Consider the following 20,680-nt stretch of genomic DNA (forward strand, 5'->3'; position numbering starts at 1 on the left):
TAAAATAGGTGGGTGGACGAACGAAATACAATAGGATAAGTAGGAACGGAGGGGAATGGAGGCAGGATAGGAGGATCAAAAGAGGTTAGGAGGAGGGATAGGCTAGTCGAAAAAAGTGGGTTTTGAGGGAGCGCTTGAAGGAGGTAAGGGAATCAGATAGCCTGATGGGTGGCGGGAGGTTGTTCCAGTGCAGGGGGGCAGCGCGAGAGAAATCTTGGACACGGGAGTGGGAGGAGGTGATTAGGTGAGAGGTCAGTCGGCGGTCAGCGATGGAGCGAAGAGGACGGGAGGGAGTGTGGATAGAGATCAGTGAAGAGAGGTAGGGAGCTGTGGAGGAGGAGAGAGCCTTGTAGGTGGTGGTGAGGAGTTTAAAGAGAACTCGGAAAGGAATGGGGAGCCAGTGAAGAGATAAACAGAGGGGGGAGGCGGAGGTAGAGCGGCGGGAGAGGAAGATGAGCCTAGCAGCAGCGTTAAGAATGGATTGGAGAGGTGCGAGGCGGGTGAGAGGTAGCCCAGAGAGAAGGATGTTGCAGTAGTCAAGGCGGGAGATGACAAGAGAGTGAATGAGAATTTTGGTCGCGTCACTGGAGAGGAATGGTCTGATGCGTGATATGTTGCGTAGGTGAAAGCGGCAAGACTGTGAGAGAGCACGAATGTGGGGGGTGAAAGAGAGGGAGGAGTCAATGATGACACCGAGGCAGCGCGTTTGGTCGGTGGACGTGATCTCGGTTTCACCAATGCTGATGGAGATAGTGGGAGAAGAGGGGATGTTCGGGGGATGGAAGATTAGAAGTTCAGTTTTAGCCATGTTTAGTTTCAGGAAGCGTTGGGTCATCCAGGCTGAGATGGCCGTGAGGCATTCGGAGACCTTGGACAGGAGTGATGGGGATAAGTCGGGGGAGGAGAGATAGATTAGGGTATCATCAGCATAAAGGTGGTAATGAAAACCATAGGAGCTGATGAGGGTGCCCAGAGAGGTGGTGTAGAGGGAGAAGAGGAGAGGGCCAAGGACTGACCCTTGGGGAACACCGACTGGCTGGGGGGTAGTAGGAGAGGAGGAGCTCGGAGTGGAGACGGAGAAGGTGCGATCGGAGAGGTATGAGGTGAACCAGGAGAAGACCGTGCCAGTGATGCCAAAGGAGCGGAGGGTGTTGAGCAGGAGAGGGTGGTCAACAGTGTCAAAGGCAGCCGACAGATCAAGCTGGATGAGGATAGAGAAGAGGCCTTTGGATTTAGCCGATAGTAGATCGTTAGTGACTTTGGTCAGGGCAGTTTCAGTGGAATGTAAAGGGCGGAACCCGGATTGGAGGGGGTCTAGAATGGAGTTAGCAGTAAGGTGGCTTAGGAGACGATTATAGGTCAGACGTTCTAGGAGTTTGGAGGCAAAAGGGAGGAGGGAGATGGGCCTGTAGTTGGATGGAGAGTTGGGGTCCACCTCACTCCATCAGGAGCTCCCTGGTCAGGAGATCAACATCTCTCCCACTAAGGAATTAAGTGGCAATACCATCAAGCCCACCAGGTAGAGCACCCCACAACATCAGGAGCTCCCTGGTTTGGAGACCAATATTTCTCCCAGTACAAATCTTTTGCAATTGGCATTCCTATAAAGGACGATTATCTGGAGGCAACATAGGAACGGACACAGGACACTACTATGGCTGAACTGTGGGTGACTATCCCTGCTCTCTGTACTTACTTGTGATACCCCCAATCTTTTTAATTGATATTTTATTATACAGTTTTATATGTATCTTCTTTAAATAAATGTCTTAACTACACCTGTTGCATGCTTTTTAGTGAGCGCGGTCTCAAATCCCCTTCTTTCCAGTGTACCATTTTTCTTGGGTCAGACTTCCCAAGTCCTGAGACCGCAGCTCCAGCAAAACAACTCCGCTCAGGCGCCCCTCAGGCCACTTTCAGTGACCTACCTTTCTTCCACATAATGCATATCCATACTGATTAGATTACAGCAGAAGTGTGTGGGTGTTTACTGTTTAAATTAAAATTGTATCAGTTGAGGTTATTCAGATTTGATCTTTGCTCTGCAAAATTGCAGAGCCTTACGATCAGATAACTGCCGCCCTGCCAGAATGAGAAGCTGCCCTGCACAAATCTGCAGATGGCTTGCAAAAATGATGTCAATCAGCGAATAGCTGCAAATCTACCCAACCCATTCGTACACATTAATATCCACTTTGAGGAGGATTATATATATATATATATATATATATATATATATATATATACACACACATACAGTGGGGCAAAAAAGTATTTGGACAGCCACCAATTGTGCTAGTTGACCCACTTAGAGAGGTCAGTAATTTTCGTCATACAGATGGAGCGCCTCTCATGTATCCTACTATTGTACCGCCAGTCCGCCGTGGCGGATCTCGGTGCAAGGCGTTCAATACATATTAACAGCTTGACGATTGGCAGTGGCGTTACTGGATGAGCGCAATATCAGTAATCATCCACCAGATGTCACTTCACGTCTCAGGCACTCCCACTGTGGATTAGTGTTGGAGGTAATGTATTTAGCTCAAGTCAACCCCCGCTTCCTCTCCCCACTCCCTGAATGATACTGTAATTCAATGCATGAGGCTAATTCAGTTCATCTGGCTCAAGGAAGGAGCATAAGTTGTACAAACATCATGTGCAAAATGCATAATACTCAGGAATCGCACAAAAAAGATTTTATGGAAACAGGTTCTCTTATGTAGAGTATGTCTAGTTTTATTAAATATAACTTTCAAAAATATTTCAATAAAAATAAATGTTTAAATGGTTGGTAAGAATGAGCGCTGCCTGAGTTTGAGTGCTTGTGAAGTGGTGAAAAGTTAAGAGAAAGAGCTGAAAAGATACAGGTGAAATCTGTATGTGGTTAATAAAAAAATGGAGATGAATTTGGTCACAAGGTTTGTGTTTATTAATTAGCAGTGTTGGAAGGGTTGGAGTTTTGTTTCCCCCATCAAGTTCAGTGGGGAACTGAATGTTGGGAATGCACACAATATCTGCTTGTGTGTTGGGTCTGCTTTAATACCTTGTGCGGTCTTAAATGGTGTTTTCATACACCTATATGGGGTCCCCAGTAGCATGGGAATTTTCCAAACAAGTATCATTTATGAGAGATTCCCAAACGGAGTTCAGGGGGCCCTAGAAAGACTCCTTTAAGCTCCCGTAGGTCTCTTATTGAGGCCTAGGTATGCTTAAAGGGTATGCTTTCACCCTCTGTCCTCTCCTTGAGTGGCCTCCTAAATGTATCAATCAACTACTGTCACTGGAATCTTCCTGCGACTTCCCGCTGGGCAAATGCTGTGTGCAGTTATTAGGATGACTCACGGTTTGTAGTAGAGATGGGTCGTTCGCGAATTAAGCGAATCTTTGAGACGGATCCCATTCAAGGACGACTGAGCCGCCGATCCCAAAAAGGTGATCCGTCATTCTTTTACTTTCAGTTTAGTTTTTGATTACAATGCATTTGCCTGATCTCAGCACTGCCACCTGTGGCAGCTGAGATGTACTGACTCCGGAGACTGAGTTCAGTGCTGCTACTGCAAGTAAAAGAAAGAATAATAACGCTGCTGCTGCTAGGGATGGCCATTGGTGCAGACGCCTTCGATGGTTGCCATTCGATGGCGATTCTGCACCCAGCCATCAATCAGTGTTTTACACGGTTATGTATGTTCTTATTTGTTCAGCTCAATGTTTTTTTTTTTTTTTAAGTTAAAAATAATGGGAATAAATGATTGTAAAACAAAGTATGCTTCGTTTTTAACAAATTACACCTTCTTTCAAAGTGAACCGTCGAACCTAAAAGATATGGATCTTTTCACTGATCTGCTGGATCCCAGCTCTCGCTAGTGACCTGTTTTGCCCATCTCTAGTTTGTAGTCTGTAAGCTGTGCACGATCTGCCCGTGCTCTGTGTTTGGTCTCAGCCCCGCATGGGTCCTAGGTCCTCCGTCTGTCACTCTGGTTGTCAGCAACTGCTGTGTGATTTCCGGGTTCTGGCTCTCGCGGAATTATGCTGATGCCGGGCTCCATTCACACTGGTGTAATTGCGTATGGTTTTTCTATGTCCTTATGTAGCGCTGGAATGGGGGGGATTGGACAGCATGTCGCTCACTGCTCGATAATTCTTTATTAAATTCGAGCACAATGTATGTGCGTACGTTCTGTGTGTTTTTGTGATTTCAACTTATTTATATCACTGTTATTTCTCTGAGTATATTCGAAGGGAATTTTAATTAATCCTATTAAAAGTTATGTTTTAATAATCTGTTTAAGCATGCGTCCTAAGAAACAGTCCCTTTTTTCTCCTTACATAACAACCTCCTCACCACTGCACAAGCACTCCAAATCAGGCAACGCTCATACTTACCAACCATTTAAACAGAATGACCCAAAAGGGTTTGTGATACCCTTATTAGTAGAGCAACACCTATGACCCTATTGTCAAACAAGGTAAGTGCAGTGTACCCAGTTAACTCCAATAAAAATAAATTTGACACTGTAGTCGAACACAGGATTCCAGCATGCAGAGTGGCGCAGTTATCCACTACCCTCTGCCACCTGGTGATGTGTATAGTTTGTAGAGTGCTCCTATTCAGAGGCAGCCGTAGCGCTGTTGGAGCAAAAGTCTCCCCCTCCCTGGAAGACTTTTCACTGATACTGTAATGCAATGCTTGAGGCTGATTCAGATCATCTGGCTCAAGGAAGGAGCATAAGTTGTACAAACACCATGTGGAAAATGCGTAATACAGTACTAAAGCCCATGCTGTGGTTCCTGCACATGGAATTGCACAAAAAGTTTTGTACTTGTTTCCTAGCACGGCACCCCCGATTTCCATCGAAGTACATTGCATCGCATCACAGGGTGCTTGTACAATTAAAAATTGCATCGCATGCCATTTGTTGGCATGCAATGCTATGCGATATTTAATTGTACATTCCGGGTCATTTACCCGAATATCGCATCGCATACCATCGCATATGGTATGCGATGGGCGCCGTGCTAGGAAACAAGTACCAAAAGTTTTTATGGAAATAGGTTCTTTTATGTACAGTATGTCTAGTTTTATTAAATATAACTTTCAAAAATAAATAAGAAAAAAGAAAATAGCGCTGTTGGAGAAACCTGAGTCACGGGAGCGTCTAAGACACTCCCAATGTTCTCTGTTTTATTACATTACTTTACTGTCCCAATGTTCTCCACTACTTTAATGCCCCAATGTTCATGTGATCAATATATTCAGCATTGGCTATGTGAACGTGAAGGTTTCTATTTGCCTATGGGGCTGTGACACTACACAGCCCATTTGCTTGTATTGTCCAGAAGAGTTGGAGCGATGTTCACGGGGATAAGATGCACAAGCGTCTCATACTGTAGTATACATGTAAGCGCGCTCGGCGAATGGCGGGTTTCCATCCATACAGTATATCAATCCACCGTAAGATTGGTGGAGCATTAGCCACCCAGCAGTGGCAATTTGAATTGCATGGTGAGCATCCACACCCCTTGACAGATGGGAGAGCAAGAAGAAAAGAGGATCGCCAAAACCTTCACCATGAAGCCCTGGAAGCAATAATGAGAGGTGCTCCATCTGTAGGTACACAGGTACTGGTGGTATGTGAAGGTCTCCACATGAGAGACAGGATGTGGAAAAAACCCAGAAAATAACATTGTATGATTTTTTAACTATTTATTTGTATATTCTTGTGGAAAAAAAATATTTGGATACCTACCAACCAGCAAGTGTTCTGGCTCTCACAGACCTATTACTTCTTCTTTAAGAAGTTCTTCTATCCTCCACTCGTTACCTCCTGTAGTAATGGCAGCGGTTTGAACTGGTTATCTGTATAAAAGACACCTTTCCACACCATCAAACCATCAGATTGCGACCTCTCCACCATGCGTGTATCTGGACAGTGTGGCTCCTGGTTAAAGAATCGTGGCAGTGGAGTACCATGGACTGAGCCCCCCTTGCTTTCCGGACACGGACCCAGACTAGAGGACTTCACACAGACACCTGTATGCCTGCTGTTTGCCGGGAACACTCTGTTACATGCTTTTATGACAAGTCACCACTTTGTAAGTGTGCTGTCTTTATTAAAACCTTTTTTACTCGATTGACCTGCACTATGCTGCCTATTATTATATCTCCCCTCACACAGAATAAGGGGAGAACTCGATGAAGTTGGACCATCCATCCCACCGAATACTTACTTACCTGTTGACCTCAGATGTGTAATGTATAGGGTTTTGTATGGTACTATATTGACTATATCATTATATGGTTAAAATTATTCTTATATTTGATTACCTCTGAGCGCTATCGCACTCACTCATTCCTTTCCACGACCTCTCCACCATGGCCAAGACCAGAGAGGTGTCAAAGCACACCAGGGACAAAATTGTAGAGCTGCACAAGGCTGGGATGAGCTACTCGACAATTTGCAAGCAGCTTGATGAGAAGAGATCAACTGTTGGCGCAATTATTAAAAAATTAAATAAATACAAGATCACTGACAATCTCCCTCAACCTGGGCCTCCATGCATGATCTCACTTCATGGGGTATCAATGGTCTTGAAAACGGTGAGAAATCATGTGGTCACATGAGAGCAAAATAGAACTTTTTGGTATAAAGTCCTCTTGCCATGTTTGGAGGGAGAAGAATGATGAGTGGCATCCCAAAAACACCATACCCACTGCGAATGAAACCATGGGTGGAGGGATGGCGCTTTCTAGTGTTGATATAGGTAGCTGCTGGTCTCCAAAGGATGGAGGGAGGCTGCCCAATGTGAAGCATGGGGGTGGAAAAATCATGCTTTGGGTCTGCTTTTCTGCAAGATGACAGGACGACTGATCCATATTAAGAGGATGAATTGGGCCATGTATCATGAGATTATGGCCAACAACCTCCTTCCCACAGTAAGTGCAGTGAAGATGGAATGTGGCTGGGTCTTCCAGTGATCCCAAACACAATGGGCGGGCAACTAACGAGTGGCTCAGTAAGATGCATTTCAAGGTCCTGGTGTGGCCTAACCAGTCTCCAGACCTCAACCCAATTGAAAATCTGTAGAGGGAGTTGAAAGTATGTGTTAAAGTACAATGTGACAGCCCCAGATCATGACAGACTAGAGAAGATCTGCATGGAAGATTGGGCCAAAATACCTGCTACAGTGTGTGCAAACCTGATCAAGAACTACAGAAACATGTGACCTCTGTGATTGCCAACCCAGATTATATTACAAAGTATTGAGTTTAACTTTTTGATTGTGCAAATATTTATTTTCCGCATGAATATACAAATAAATTGTTAAAAAATCATACAATGTGATTTCCTGGTTTTGTTCCCACATTCTGTCTCTCACAGTTGAAGTGTTCCTATGTTACAGACCTCTCTCATCTTCATCGGTGGCTGCCCAAATAATTTTTTGCTCCCACTGTGTGTGTGTATATATATATATATATATATATATATATACACATGTGTACACTCTGGAGATCCCTGGCACTCCCCCCCCCCCCCCCCCCTGTGGGGTTACTTGCACCGGTGCCTTCCCTGGAATTTGCGTCTGATAGGTAACAGAACTGTAAAGAGCGGCACTCGGAGACTAACACCAAAAGCCAGTGATGTGGTGGATGTGCAAAATTTAATAACGTTTCGAGGCACAAAGCCCCTTCATCAGATGAAGGGGCTTTGTGCCTCGAAACTTTCAAGGCTAATTCGTATTTGCACAATCAAAAAGCTGCAGTAGCATAACGGGCAGGTGGAAGCAGGGGGATAATGGGCAGGAGGAGGCTAACAGGTAGGCGTCAGCAGGAGGGGCAGATTTTGATGGCAACCTTACCCGTGACGGCACCATACACATCTGGCATAGGCCGGCCAGCCCCAGGGCATCAGCCAATGACAGCTGACCATCCCCTTAGGTCTGGCACCCATAGGTAGCTGCCTAAACCTGCATAAATTCATTTAACTAATTTGTCTGTAGGACCAATTTTTGTCTGTATGTTAAGGAGCAAATGACCAATTGTCATTTGCTCCCAAAAATTTCCAGATTTTCATTCCAAAAAGCCAGATTGGAAAGATATTCTTCTAGTGTGTATGGGCCTTAAGACACTTATTTTACTGAAATTACTGCATTGTTTTGAACATTAAGAACAAATGACAACAAATTATTCTTTCATTTGAAGTATAAACATATACAGATGGAGCACCTCTCAGCCAGCTCAGGGAATCACCAGATTCCCTGAGCTAGTGCAGGCTGGCAGAGAGTCGATACATCAGAACAGGGCACGTGCGCGTGCCCCCTTATGGCGGATGGCAAAAGGCGGCGATTGGCAATAGAATCTAATGAGAGCTGCTCCCTCTGTATGTCATCAAAGAACATTGCTAACCTCTGGAAGATTCTATTCTGTAACATACAACTAAACGCAAGTGGTAATAATTTAAAATATCTTGTGGCAATGCATTCCTTAGAAACCAATACATAGTCACAAATATATCAAAAGTCCTCAAATACAAAGTTATGATACATTTTTTGTTAGTTACTTTATTTATGAATTGTTCCGATTAAGTTGAGGCAAAAATATAAATAATTTTCTTATCTCCTCTGACTGTAGCATCATTAGAAGGCTGCAGAATTGTAGCTAACTGGCTGTCAGTGGTACGCCATAATAACCATAAGTCATATCTCACTGAAACTTCACCAGTATGAACCGGAATACTGTATCACCCCATTTCTGGTGCATGGTGAGGCCAAGGACTGCATCCCAAAAGCAAGGTCACACTTACTCAGGCAGCAATCACAGAGGAACATCCTAACCAATGGTGACGATTTTCTTCTAGAATATAAAATCCTAAAAAGACCAGTGAAAAAACCCATGTTGACCCTTTGACTGTCGACCCTTTGACTGTCGACCTCCCCCATGTCAACCTAATGCATGTCAACCTAATGACCTTGTCGACCTAATGACCCTGTTGACCTAACCCATGTTGACCTTCAATCATGTCGACCGTCATGCATGTCGACCTAGTGGTGTCGACCTAATGCTTGTCCACCTAATGCTTGTAGACCTAATGGGCGGTATTCAATGTGAATACCTGCGAGGTGCAGCGAATCCTTTTTTGGATTCGCTGCACATTCGCCACGTTCCGGAGCCGGCGGGCTCCGGTATTCAACGAGTCAGGGGCAGCAAGCCCCTGACTGGCGAATATGAGCTCCTGCGGCGATTGCCGCAGGGAGCCTCAGGACGGTGCCAGGCAGAGAGATGGCAGTCTCTCTGCCTAGCCCAGACCTTTGTGGGGGGTTAGGTGTGCTCCCCGGGTGCCAGGCAGCACAGGCTGCCCCCCCAGGGGGTGCCAGCAGGCGAGCGTATATTCACTACACACGATGGTAATGATTAGAGACAGGATTATATGCATTTGCATATTTGCATATGCATTTGCATATTTTGCCCATTCTCACTGGTTATTGCATATTTTACCTAAAATCAAGTGATGGTGCATATTTAAGGCCCTGCCCCCTTTCCGCCCGCGAGTCACAGCACTGCTTTGCCCTGCTGCTGCTGGCCAGGAAGTGGTAAAGTGTGCAGGCTGGGGCAATATGTGTGCAGTGTGGGGAACCTTGGATGTATGATATGTCTGACACTGCTCTAGGCTGCCAATCCATCTTGATAAAAGTCAGTCGGGCGGATGCCATTACGAAGCTCCTGAACCTTTGCCTGCCCCTGGCCTGGGACTTTACACCAAGAGACAGACTTCTGCAGCATAGGAGGCAGGCAGAAGGGTTGTGACATCACGCGGCGCGGAGGAAATGCCGTGTCACAGTGAGCATGCGGCGCAGGGAGGAAGCCATCAACTGCACCGCCCTCACATGCTATGCTGACATTTGATCCATCGGCGCTGGAGATGAGAGCCTGTGTAGTTGATGCAACAAGAGCTTTGAACGCTGCAGTCTGCTGTAGCAGCCAGGAAGAAAGAAAATCCTGTGTACAGCACTAGACATCTGCAGATGCTGTGGGCCTATTTTTGAGGTTTATTTGCAACTAATTGTATGCTGATTTTTAAATAAATAAGTAAAAAATTACTTTTTTATTATTTAATGTAGCATATTTTAACACTTTTCATGCATATTTTAAGTATTTTTCATGCATATTTGCATGCATATTTCAAGCTTTTTATGTTGCATATAATCCTGTCTCTAGTAATCATCGTGCAGTGAATATATGAATATGTAATGAGCGGCTCCGCTCTGGCGCCACCTGCTGGATGCTGTGTAAAAAAAAAATTAAAAAAAAAATATTATTTTTAAAATTAAATATATATTCATGTGCTTACAGCACATGAATAAAAATAGCATGCCCCTCCTCAGAATAAAATTCATGATTTTTTGACACCAAATGTAAAAAACAAAACACTTTATTTTAAAAGTTCACATTCCACTTCACCATAAAAAGATAGCGATTGCTACTCGGTGAATCATGGCGAAAAAAACCTTGAAATGTTTTCGCCATGTGGTCATTGAATAGGGTGATTCACCGTTTTTGACAGAAATTCGCCAAACAGCACAAATTCGCCATAAAAACCTGGCGAATCAGGCTCATTGAATACCGCCCTATGACTGTACACAATTGGGTTCAATTAATGACTGCTGAACAATAAAGGTTTCAGGGTCCTTCTTGCATTATATTTTTAATGTTGGAATGTTGGTCAATATCTTTAATGTCACATCTTTTACTCTTTGTGAAAAAACAATAAATCATGATTTATTTTAAAATAAAAGATCATATCTAGAATAACCAACTCATGCTGCATATGGTCTAAACTTTACAACTATTTTCTGTTGTAGATCTTACATGAAATTAGAAGTCTTAACAGACCATGGTGCACTCCTCTTATCTAGTATGCGTTCCTATTCTATGGTTTTCTCTTCAATTACTAAGCAAAGTATCAATGATTTCTCAAGGTAAGCTGTGATTATTATTAAGGGTACTTGTGTACTAGCACGGCGCCCATCTCATCGCAGACCATAAGGCATGCGATGGTATGCGATGCGATGCGACGTGATTGAATTAAAAATTGTATACCATTGTATATGGCATACAATGCCATACAATGCGATGCAGTTTTAAATTGTATAAGCACCCTAATGGGGGCTTACAATGTTAAATGCACCCCCACGCCACCCCCACTATGAACGTGAACCCGAAGCATGGCGAGCGCAGCGGTACGCTTCCTCCGAACTTTTCATACCCCCACTATCCACGTCGGCGTGGAGTTGATTTTATTACAATGTTAAATGCACCCCCACGCCACCCCCAGTATGAACGCCAACCCGAAAATTGGCGAACGCAGCGAGCCCTGCGAGGGGACACGGAATACATGTAAAGTAATAAGCTCACCACGCTTCGGGATCGGTGGCTCGCTGCGCTCGCCAGACTATATAAAATCAACTCCACGCCGACGTGGATAGTGGGGGTATGAAAAGGTCGGAGGACGCGTACCACCGCCCCTCGCGTGCTCGCTGCGCTTGCCAATTTTCCTGTTGGGGTTCATACTGGGGGTGGCGTGGGGGTGCATTTAACATTGTAAGCACCCATCAGGGTGCTTATACAATTTAAAATCGTATAGGGGGCTTATACAATTTTAAATCGCATCGCATCGGTGTGCATCGGGTGTATGGCATGCTATGCGATGCGATTAAAAGTCGTACGACTTAATATCGGGGGCGCCGTGATAATACACAAGTACCTTATTAAGTTACAAATTGGAAACATGTATTCTTCAATGAAGTTTCCTATACAGATGGTACTAAAATATTTGTAGTATATTTTAGAAAAACAATGTAAACCTGTCATCACAAGGTAGTATTGCTGTGGGCATTATGGGCCTTATTCGGGCTCACTCTTTCTGACAAAATCCTTTTTAGATGGACAAAACCATGTGCACTGCAGGTAGGCCAGATGTAACTTGTGCATAGAGAATTCGATTTGGGTGGGATTTTACTTCAAAGTGAGATCTATATTGCACTGTAAAAATAAAGCAGCCAGTATTTACCCTGCACAGAAACAAAATAACTCACCAAATCTATTTCTATCTGCACATGTTACATCTGCCCCCCCCCCTGCAGTGCACATGGTTTTGTCCATCTAAGAAGGATTTTGTCAGAAAGAGTGAACTCGAATAAGGCCCTATGTGTAAGGGGCACTTTTTCTGTGGGCATTGTGTATTGGAAACACTACTTTGTCACATACATCTATAAGGAGTACTACTTTGTAGCATAACATGAATAAAGGACACTACTGAGTGATATAATGTGAATAAGGGTCACTACTGACACTGGCCTGAGCTCATCTAATGGGGGAGAGGGGGGGATCAGTGTCAGGAGATATGAGTTCAACCACCTCATATCACCTAAGCCCTGCTCTTTAGCCCCATACACACTAGATGAGAAAGAAGTAAGGGATCAGGGCCGTTGGTAGGCATCTTGGCGCCCCAGGCACAGATAGTTTTGCGTGGGGGTGGGGGCTTCCTCCGTTATAAAGCTCCAGGGGGGGGGGGGGTATCCACTTACATGCTCCAGGAGTGGGAAGGGGGGACGGCTGCTGCCACTGCTGCCGACACTGCTGCCGCTGACTTCAACCACTGGGGAAGCAGGCGTTACCCGCGGTTGCAGCTGCCCTGCTCCATGCTGGTGGGTGGCTGGGTTTGTGTGCGGCCACTGCTGACCTGTTGCAGGGGGGTGTGGGCACAAGTAGTGGCAGGTCACTGTTTGGGGTTGTGCAGTCACCGTTGACCTGTTCCATTTGGCCGGGTGCTGGAAGTGTGAGGGACTCAGGAGACCTTACCTTTCCGTTCTCCTCACTTGCCACGCACCAGTGCTTTCCTGTATCTTCAGAACTCTGTACCGCCCTCCAGTGGCCTTCGCCCACAAGCAAATGCCTAAATCTGCCTAGTGGTCCTGTAAAGGATATCGCTAAGAAGTTCCCTTTTTCGTTAGTGTGTACAATAAATATTATTAACAATGCCATATTTAATATTTTTAAATATTCAAAGATAAATGCATATATATATATATATATATATATATACTAGGTGATTCATCGCGCCCTACGGGCGCTCTTCACACCGTCGTAAGGGGCTGCGCCCCCTTAATTTGTGAACGTTTGTATATGAGAAATATGGTTAGAATTGTATGAAAGATGCCCTGTATTGCAACTTGGCTGTCCGCGAATCGTGGGAGGGGGGGTCGCGGAGGGTGCCGCGAATTGCAGGAGGGGGGGTCGCGGGGGGTGCCGCGAATTGCAGGAGGGGGGGTTGTGGGGGGGTGGATGCTGCGAATCGCGGGAGGAAAGGGATTGCAGAGAATCGTGGGAGGGGGGTTGCGGGGTGGGTTGCCGCAAATCGCGGGAGGGGGGTTACGGGGGCGGGGGTTGCGGCGAATCACGGGAGGGGGGGTCACGGGGTGGGGTGCCGAGAATCGCGGGGGGGTGTGTGTGTGCCGTGAATCGCGGGAGTGGGGGTTGCGGGGGTGGGGGGGGGTGTGACGCGAATCGCCACAAGAAAAAATCAACAAAGAAAGGTCAACACATGTAAATGTTGACATAAGTGTGGCACTTCATTGGTTTCCATGTCGACACATGAGAATGAATATGAAAACATTCAAAAAATGAAAAAAAAACTTCAAAAACTCATGTCAACCTTTTTCATTGTCGACCATAGCCATGTCAGTGTTTTCCATGTGCAATTTAATTCTGGAGCTGCCGCGAATCGCGGGGGGGTGCCGCGAATTGCGGGAGGGGGGGTCGCGGGGGTGGGTGCCGCGAATCGCGGGAGGGGGGGTTACAGGGCGGGGGTTGCGGCAAATCATGGGAGGGGGGGTCGCGGGGGTGTGCCGTGAATCACGGGAGGGGGGGTCACGGGGTGGGGTGCCGAGAATCGCGGGGGAGGTGTGTGTGTGTGTGCCGTGGAGTGGGGGTTGTGGGGGGGGGTGTGACGCAAATCGCCACAAGAAAAAATCAACACAGAAAGGTCAACACATGTAAATGTTGACATAAGTGTGGCACTTCATTGGTGTCCATGTCGACACATGAGAATGAATATGAAAATATTCAAAAAATTACAAAAAAACTTCAAAAACTCATGTCAACCTTTTTCGTTGTCGAACATAGCCATGTCAGTGTTTTCCATGTGCAATTTAATTCTGGAGTTGGCGCGAATCACGGGGGGTGCCGCGAATTGCGGGAGGGGGGGGGTCGCGGGGTTGGGTGCCGCGAATCGCGGGAGGGCGGGGTTCACAGGGGTTCCGGTGGGGGGTTGCCGCGAATTGCGGGAGGTGGGGGGTCACGGGGGGTGCCACGAATCGCTGGGGGGGGTTGCGGGGGACGTGACGCGAATCGCCACAAGAAAAAATCAACACAGAAAGGTCAACACATGTAAATGTTGACATAAGTGTGCCACTTCATTGGTGTCCATGTCGACACATGACAATGAATATGGAAAAATTTAAAAAATTAAAACTAAATCTTCAAAAAATCACGGGGGGTGCCGCGATTTGCGGGAGGGGGGGTTGCGGGGGGTGGGTGCCGCGAATCGCGGGCGAGCGGGGTTCATGGGGGTTCCGTTGGGGGGTTGCCGCGAATTGCGGGAGGGGGGGGGGTCGCAGGGGGGTGCCGCGAATCGCCGGAGGGGGGGTTGCGGGGGGTGTGACGCGAATCGCCACAAGAAAAAAATCAACACAGAAAGGTCAACACATGTAAATGTTGACATAAGTGAGGCACTTCATTGGTGTCCATGTCGACACATGAGAATGAATATGAAAATATTCAAAAAATGACAAAAAAACTTCAAAAACTCATGTCAACCTTTTTCGTTGTCGAACATAGCCATGTCAGTGTTTTCCATGTGCAATTTAATTCTGGAGCTGCCGCGAATCACAGGGGGGGTCGCGGGGGTGGGTGCCGCGAATCGTGGGAGGGCGGGGTTCACAGGGGTTCCGGTGGGGGGTTGCCGCGAATTGCGGGAGGTGGGGGTCACGGGGGGTGCCGCGAATCATGGGAGGGGGGGTTGCGGGGGGGTGTGACGCGAATCGCCACAAGAAAAAATCAACACAGAAAGGTCAACACATGTAAATGTTGACATAAGTGTGCCACTTCATTGGTGTCCATGTCGACACATGACAATGAATATGGAAAAATTTAAAAAATTAAAACTAAATCTTCAAAAACTCATGTCAACCTTTTTCATTGTCGACCATAGCCATGTCAGTGTTTTGCATGTGCCATTTAATCCTGGGGCTGCTGCGAATTGCGGGGGGGGGGGGGGGCGCGAATCGCAGGAGGGGGGGTAGCAGGGGGGGTGCCGCCAATCGTGCAAGGGGGGGTCGCGTGGGTTTTTCTTATTGCCGCGAATCGCGGGAGGGAGGTCGCGGGGGGGGGTGTTTTTTCCGCGAATCGGTGGGGGGGGGTGTCACGGGGGAGGGTTTGCCGCGATTCGCGGGAGGGGGGGGTCGCGGGGTGGTGGTTATGCCGCGAATTGCGGGAGGGGTCGTGGGGGGGTTCTTTTTGCAGCGAATCGCGGGAGGGGGGGTCGCGGGGGTGTTTTTGCTGCGAATCGCGGGAGGGGGGGTCGCGGGGGTGTTTTTGCCGCAAATCGCAGTAGGGGGGGTCGCGGGGGAGCGGGTGTTTTTGCCGCGAATCGCGGGAGGGGGGGGGGCGCGCGGGGGGGGAGGTTTTGCCGCAAATCGCGGGAGGGGGGCGCTCACCTGGTGGCTGTGGAGTAGCAGTGCTGGGCAACATGGGAAGGCAGTGGGTGTCTGGCACTGTCTGTGGGCTCACTGGGCTGGTTCTCTGTCACATACCTCCCAACATGACCCTCTCCAGGAGGGACACAATGCTCTGTTTCTAGACTTCCCCTTAATGTATGATTGCCATCACCTGTTTTAAACAGGTTAATTTCTCAGAAAGGTGTTCAGCACAGATGAAGGCAATCACACATTAAGAGGAAAGTCCAGGAACAGAGCGTTATAGACACAGACACCCACTTTGAGTGACAGATGTAGCCAAATATATAGGAGATATATATATATATATATATATATATATATATATATATATATATATATTCACCACATAAAAAAAAAACTATTGCTTTATCAAGCCTGAAGCATACACTTAGGGGGTGAATCAGAAGAATTCAGCCAATGGTGGGGGTCTGCACATACGTAAACACAAATATGCGCTTGTGCAAACCCTTGAGCAAACGCCTTTGGCAAGTTTCACAATTGCCAAGGCATTCGTTCAGTGAGGGAAGGTGGCAGGCAGGGGGGCAGAATATACATGATGAATATACATGAATTTTTGTTTTCATAAACCATATACAGTATGCTTTTTTATGTATCGAGACAAATAAACAAGAATTTCTAGGGCGGTCACAACCTTGTTTTTATGCTAGTACCTATTGGAAGTGACCTCCCTCCTATCTAGTAACAGCAGCTTGGTACTGCGACTCTATATCAGAGCACCCATTGGATATAAAATATTTTTATATCACGGTTCTTGTTAAGGGTAAACAAATGTCTGGCTACTTTACCCTATGACAGCAAAGGGGATGCATACACCAACTCAGAAAAGCGGGTCATATCAAATGTATCAAGGTATCTATATAGTGGTAGCATGTAGTATAGATGGAAATCATCAAAACAAACAGCCACTCACAGTATTGCATACAACCCCTTGTAGTACTCATGAGAAAATGTGATATGCGATGTGTTTAAAGGTATATTATAAAGTTTCAGATGGCACACACAAAAAAATACAGGTTTTAGGGATCCATATGGCCCCACTGCATTTTATAGAACATTTTCCATAATCCGTATACAGAGATTCTCAATAAAGTCTATGGAACTCATCTTTTTTCGAGCTGTGTGTGGAGACAGTGGCATGCAGGGGATGCAACTGCTGTGGGGCTTGGAGGCACGGGGGCCCCAAAGTAATCCCCTGCACCCTTTTTTTTCCTCTTTCTATTTTTCAAAATTATTCTGGCGCCAGGTAGCGGGAGCTAGGAACTCTGGGGAGGAGGAGACCCGGCGCCAGGTAGGAAGTACAGTGGACCTGTTGCCGGGCAGAATGTGTGGACGTTCCTGTGCCCTGGAGCTGGAGGATTAGACCTGGCACCATGAGCAGGAGGAGGAGAACCAGCACCAGGTAGGAAGTGGACCTTGTCTGGAAGAGTGTGAGGCGGTCCCGGCTCTCGGGAGTTGGTAGAGGATTAGAACTGGCACCAAGGAGAGAGAAGAAAAGACCCAATGCCAGGTAATGGGAGCTGAGGACTCTGCTATGGTGCACAGGGGGAGCTGGAGTAGACCAGATGCCCAGAGATTGGAGAAGGAGACAGAGGACACCTCTCCTCTGCTCCCCCTCCTCCACTCCCACTCTCCTCTGCCCCCCCTCCATCTCTCCTCTACTCTCCCTCTACCTTTTCTCCGCTAATCCTCTACCTATGCTCCACTCTCAATCCACATATGACCACACATCCACCTATCCTCCACTCTCCCTCCACCTTTCCTTTGCTCCCCCTGCACATCACTTTTTTGCTCCCCCACATCCTCTCCTCTACTCTCCCAAATCCTCCTATCCTCTGCTCCTCTATTCCTCTCCTCCCCTCCTTCTATCCCCCTCTCTTCTGCTCCCACTCCTCCTCTCCACCCATGTCCTCCACTCCCCCTCCTCCTCTCCCACTCTCCTGCACTCGCCTCCTTCTCTCCTCCGGTGTCCCTCCACCTCTCCTCCGCTCTCCCTCCACCTATACTCAACTCTCCCTCCACCTAGTCCCTGCTCTCCCTCCACCTACTGTATCATCCATCCTCCCTGCACCTCCCATTCACTCCACCTCACCTCCGCTACCCCACATCCTCTCCTGTGCAACCTTTATTCTTCTCCTCTACTCCCTTTCCTTCTTTCCCCCTCTCATCTGCACCCCCTCCTCCCCCACCCACCCCCTCTCCTCTGGTCCCTATCCTCCTCTCCCCTCTCCTCTGGGGATACGGTAATTTGGTCTACAGCATGTTGGTCGACAAGCATTGGGTCGCAACCATTAGGTCAACATGGAAATAGGTCGACATGGTTCTAGGTCGACAGGTCATTAGGTTGACACAAGCATTAGGCCAACATGGTCTAGGGCGACAGTAAAAAGGTCAAAATGGGGTTTTCACAGTTTTTTTGAGCCGACATGTGCCGAAAGGCGGTATTTCATGTCCCACCATCCACTAGGGCATGGTGTGAGACTAAAATAGTGTGCCGAGCGGAGAAGGCACCGTGCCGGAAGCATTGCGAGTGCAATGAGTGATGCAAGGGGATGCGGTGCACTTCAAACTGTGCCCATGTCGACTGTGTCGACATTCGGGTAAAAAAAAAGTGAAAAAACCCATGTCAACCTTTTGACTGTAGACCTAGACCATGTTGACCTAATGACCTGTCGACCTAAAGCCATGTTGACCTAGACCCATGTCGACCTTGACCCATGTCGACCTAGAGCCATGTTGACCTTTCCCCATGTCAACCTAATGGTGTCAACCTAATGCTTGTCGACCAACATGCTGTAGACCAAATGATCCCAACTTCTCCTCTGCCACCCTCATTTTCTTCTTCTCTCCTCATTCTCTCCCTTTCTCCTCCTCTTCCCATCCATTTATCTCCCTGACACCCTTTCTTTCTTCCTATGTCTCCCCCTTTCTCTACCTGACACCCTCTCTCTTTCATTGTCTCTTCCCCTATCTCTTCCCTGACATCGTCTCTCACACTCTCCCACTTTTTCTCCAACACCTCTCATTACCTGACACCCTCACTCTCTTCCCATCCCTCCCCCTGAAACCCCCTCTCTCTATTATTTTTTCTCCTTTTCTCTCACTGAAATCTCCACTCTCTTTCACTTCATGTCTCTCAGCCTTCCTCTCCGTGACACCCTCTCTCTCACTCCCTGTCTCTCTACCTCTGAGCCTCTGACTTTGTTCCTCTTTATCTTTCCCCAACACCCTCTTTGACTCACTACTCAATCTTTCTTCTACCCCACCCCCCCCCCCCCCACGAAGGGCATTGTAGTAGGAGGAAAGTAAAGGGGGCCCTTTCAAGATTTTTGCTATGGGGCTCACAGTGTTAGCTATGCCTAGGAACAGCATGCCCAAACATATCATTCCTAGATTGTACAATGGTGTGTTCCTTGCACTTTGTGGGTATTTTGGTTGGCTCATGGCACACTTGGTTTGCTAATGGACAAAAACCATGTACACTGCAGGTGGGGAAGATGTAACGCAGGGTTGCCGACTTTATAATTCTCCTCACCGGGAGAAGCCCGGAGAGGAGAGTTCCAGCAGCCGCTCAGGGGGCGGGGCTTAAGTGTGATGCCACTAAGCCCCGCCCCCATGATGTCAAACTGTCGAATTCACGGATCTCCGTGGAGGGGACGGGCTAAAATGACGCGATTGTGTCATTTTAGCTCCGCCCCCTCCTCTGAGACCCGAGGATTGCGGCATTTTAATGCCGCGATCCGGGGCGCAGGGGGCGGGGGTCCCCCCCTGAATCCGGGAGGGTTGCCCACCCTTCCGGGGGGCCGGGAGGGGGTACCGATTTTCGGGAGACTCCCGGCCATTCCGGGAGAGTCGGCAACCCTGATGTAATGTGCACTTAGATTTCAGTGAGTTATGTTGCTTCTTTGCAAGGTAAATACTGGCTGCATTATTTTTACACTGCAATATAGATATCAGTTTGAAGTACACACCCCACCCAAATCTAACTCTCTCTGAACATGTTACCTCAGCCCCACCTGCAGTGCACATGATTTTGTCTATTACCAAACCAAATAGGTTTGTGAGCCAACCTAGCATCAGAATCAGAATCAGAATCAGAATCATCTTTATTGGCCAGGTATACTTGCGTATGCTTGGAATTTTTTGTGGTAACAGTGCAGCATCAATCAGGGAACACAAAGGGGGTGGGAAGAGAGGCATAAACATACATCACATACATTTCACATGTATCTAGAAAAGTTCGAGTTAGTATTTGGTATGTTCAATACGGTTTAGTTGGTGGACAGCTATTGGGAAGAAGCCTTTTGTAGTTCTTGTCGTCTTTGCTGGGATGGACCTAAAACGTCTGCCTGATGGAAGGGGTTCAAACAGGTTGTGGCCAGGGTGTAGCTTGTCCGCCAAGATCTTTCCTGCACGCTTATTGACCCTGGCTAGGTATAGTTCTTGGACAGTGGGGAGCTCCGCCCCAATGATCTTTTCTGCCATCCTCACCACTCTTTGCAACTTTCGTCTGTCATTCTCGTTTGCTCCTCCGAACCAGATTGTGATCGAGGAGCAAAGGACAGACTCTACTATGGCAGTGTAGAAGATGAGCAGCAGCTCCTGCGGGATGTTGAATTTCTTGAGTTGCCTCAGGAAGAACAACCGCTGCTGAGCCTTCTTGACAGTTGTAATGATGTTGGGACCCCATTTGAGGTCGCAGGAAATCTTTGTTCCTAGGAATTTGAAGGAGTCGACCCTCGACACTACTCTGTCAGATATTATGAGTGGGTGCATGGCATTTGGTTTCCTTCTGAAGTCCACCACCATCTCCACCGTTTTGAGGGGGTTGAGGTCAAGGTTGTTTCCGCTACACCATTTAGTTAGCCGA

The 20,680-nt window shown here is 47.3% G+C and overlaps 1 protein-coding gene across 4 annotated transcripts in view; it reads left to right on the plus strand.

Moving 5' to 3' along the window:
- The window catches only part of CSF2RA (colony stimulating factor 2 receptor subunit alpha), a 210,865-nt gene that overhangs the window by 81,205 nt on the left and 108,980 nt on the right, over positions 1 to 20,680 (plus strand). For 2 of the 4 annotated variants that reach the window (XM_083172531.1, XM_083172530.1), the window contains exon 2: positions 10,858 to 10,974. The exons of the other annotated variants lie outside the window; for them this stretch is intronic. In XM_083172531.1, the coding sequence (XP_083028657.1) occupies positions 10,890 to 10,974 (85 nt within the window). In that variant the 5' untranslated portion in view covers positions 10,858 to 10,889. The remainder of the gene's footprint in view (positions 1 to 10,857; positions 10,975 to 20,680) is intronic. 4 annotated transcript variants of the gene reach the window in all.

The sequence above is a fragment of the Crinia signifera genome, chromosome 2, assembly GCF_055691185.1.
Source record: "Crinia signifera chromosome 2, ASM5569118v1, whole genome shotgun sequence".
Taxonomy (NCBI): domain Eukaryota; kingdom Metazoa; phylum Chordata; class Amphibia; order Anura; family Myobatrachidae; genus Crinia; species Crinia signifera.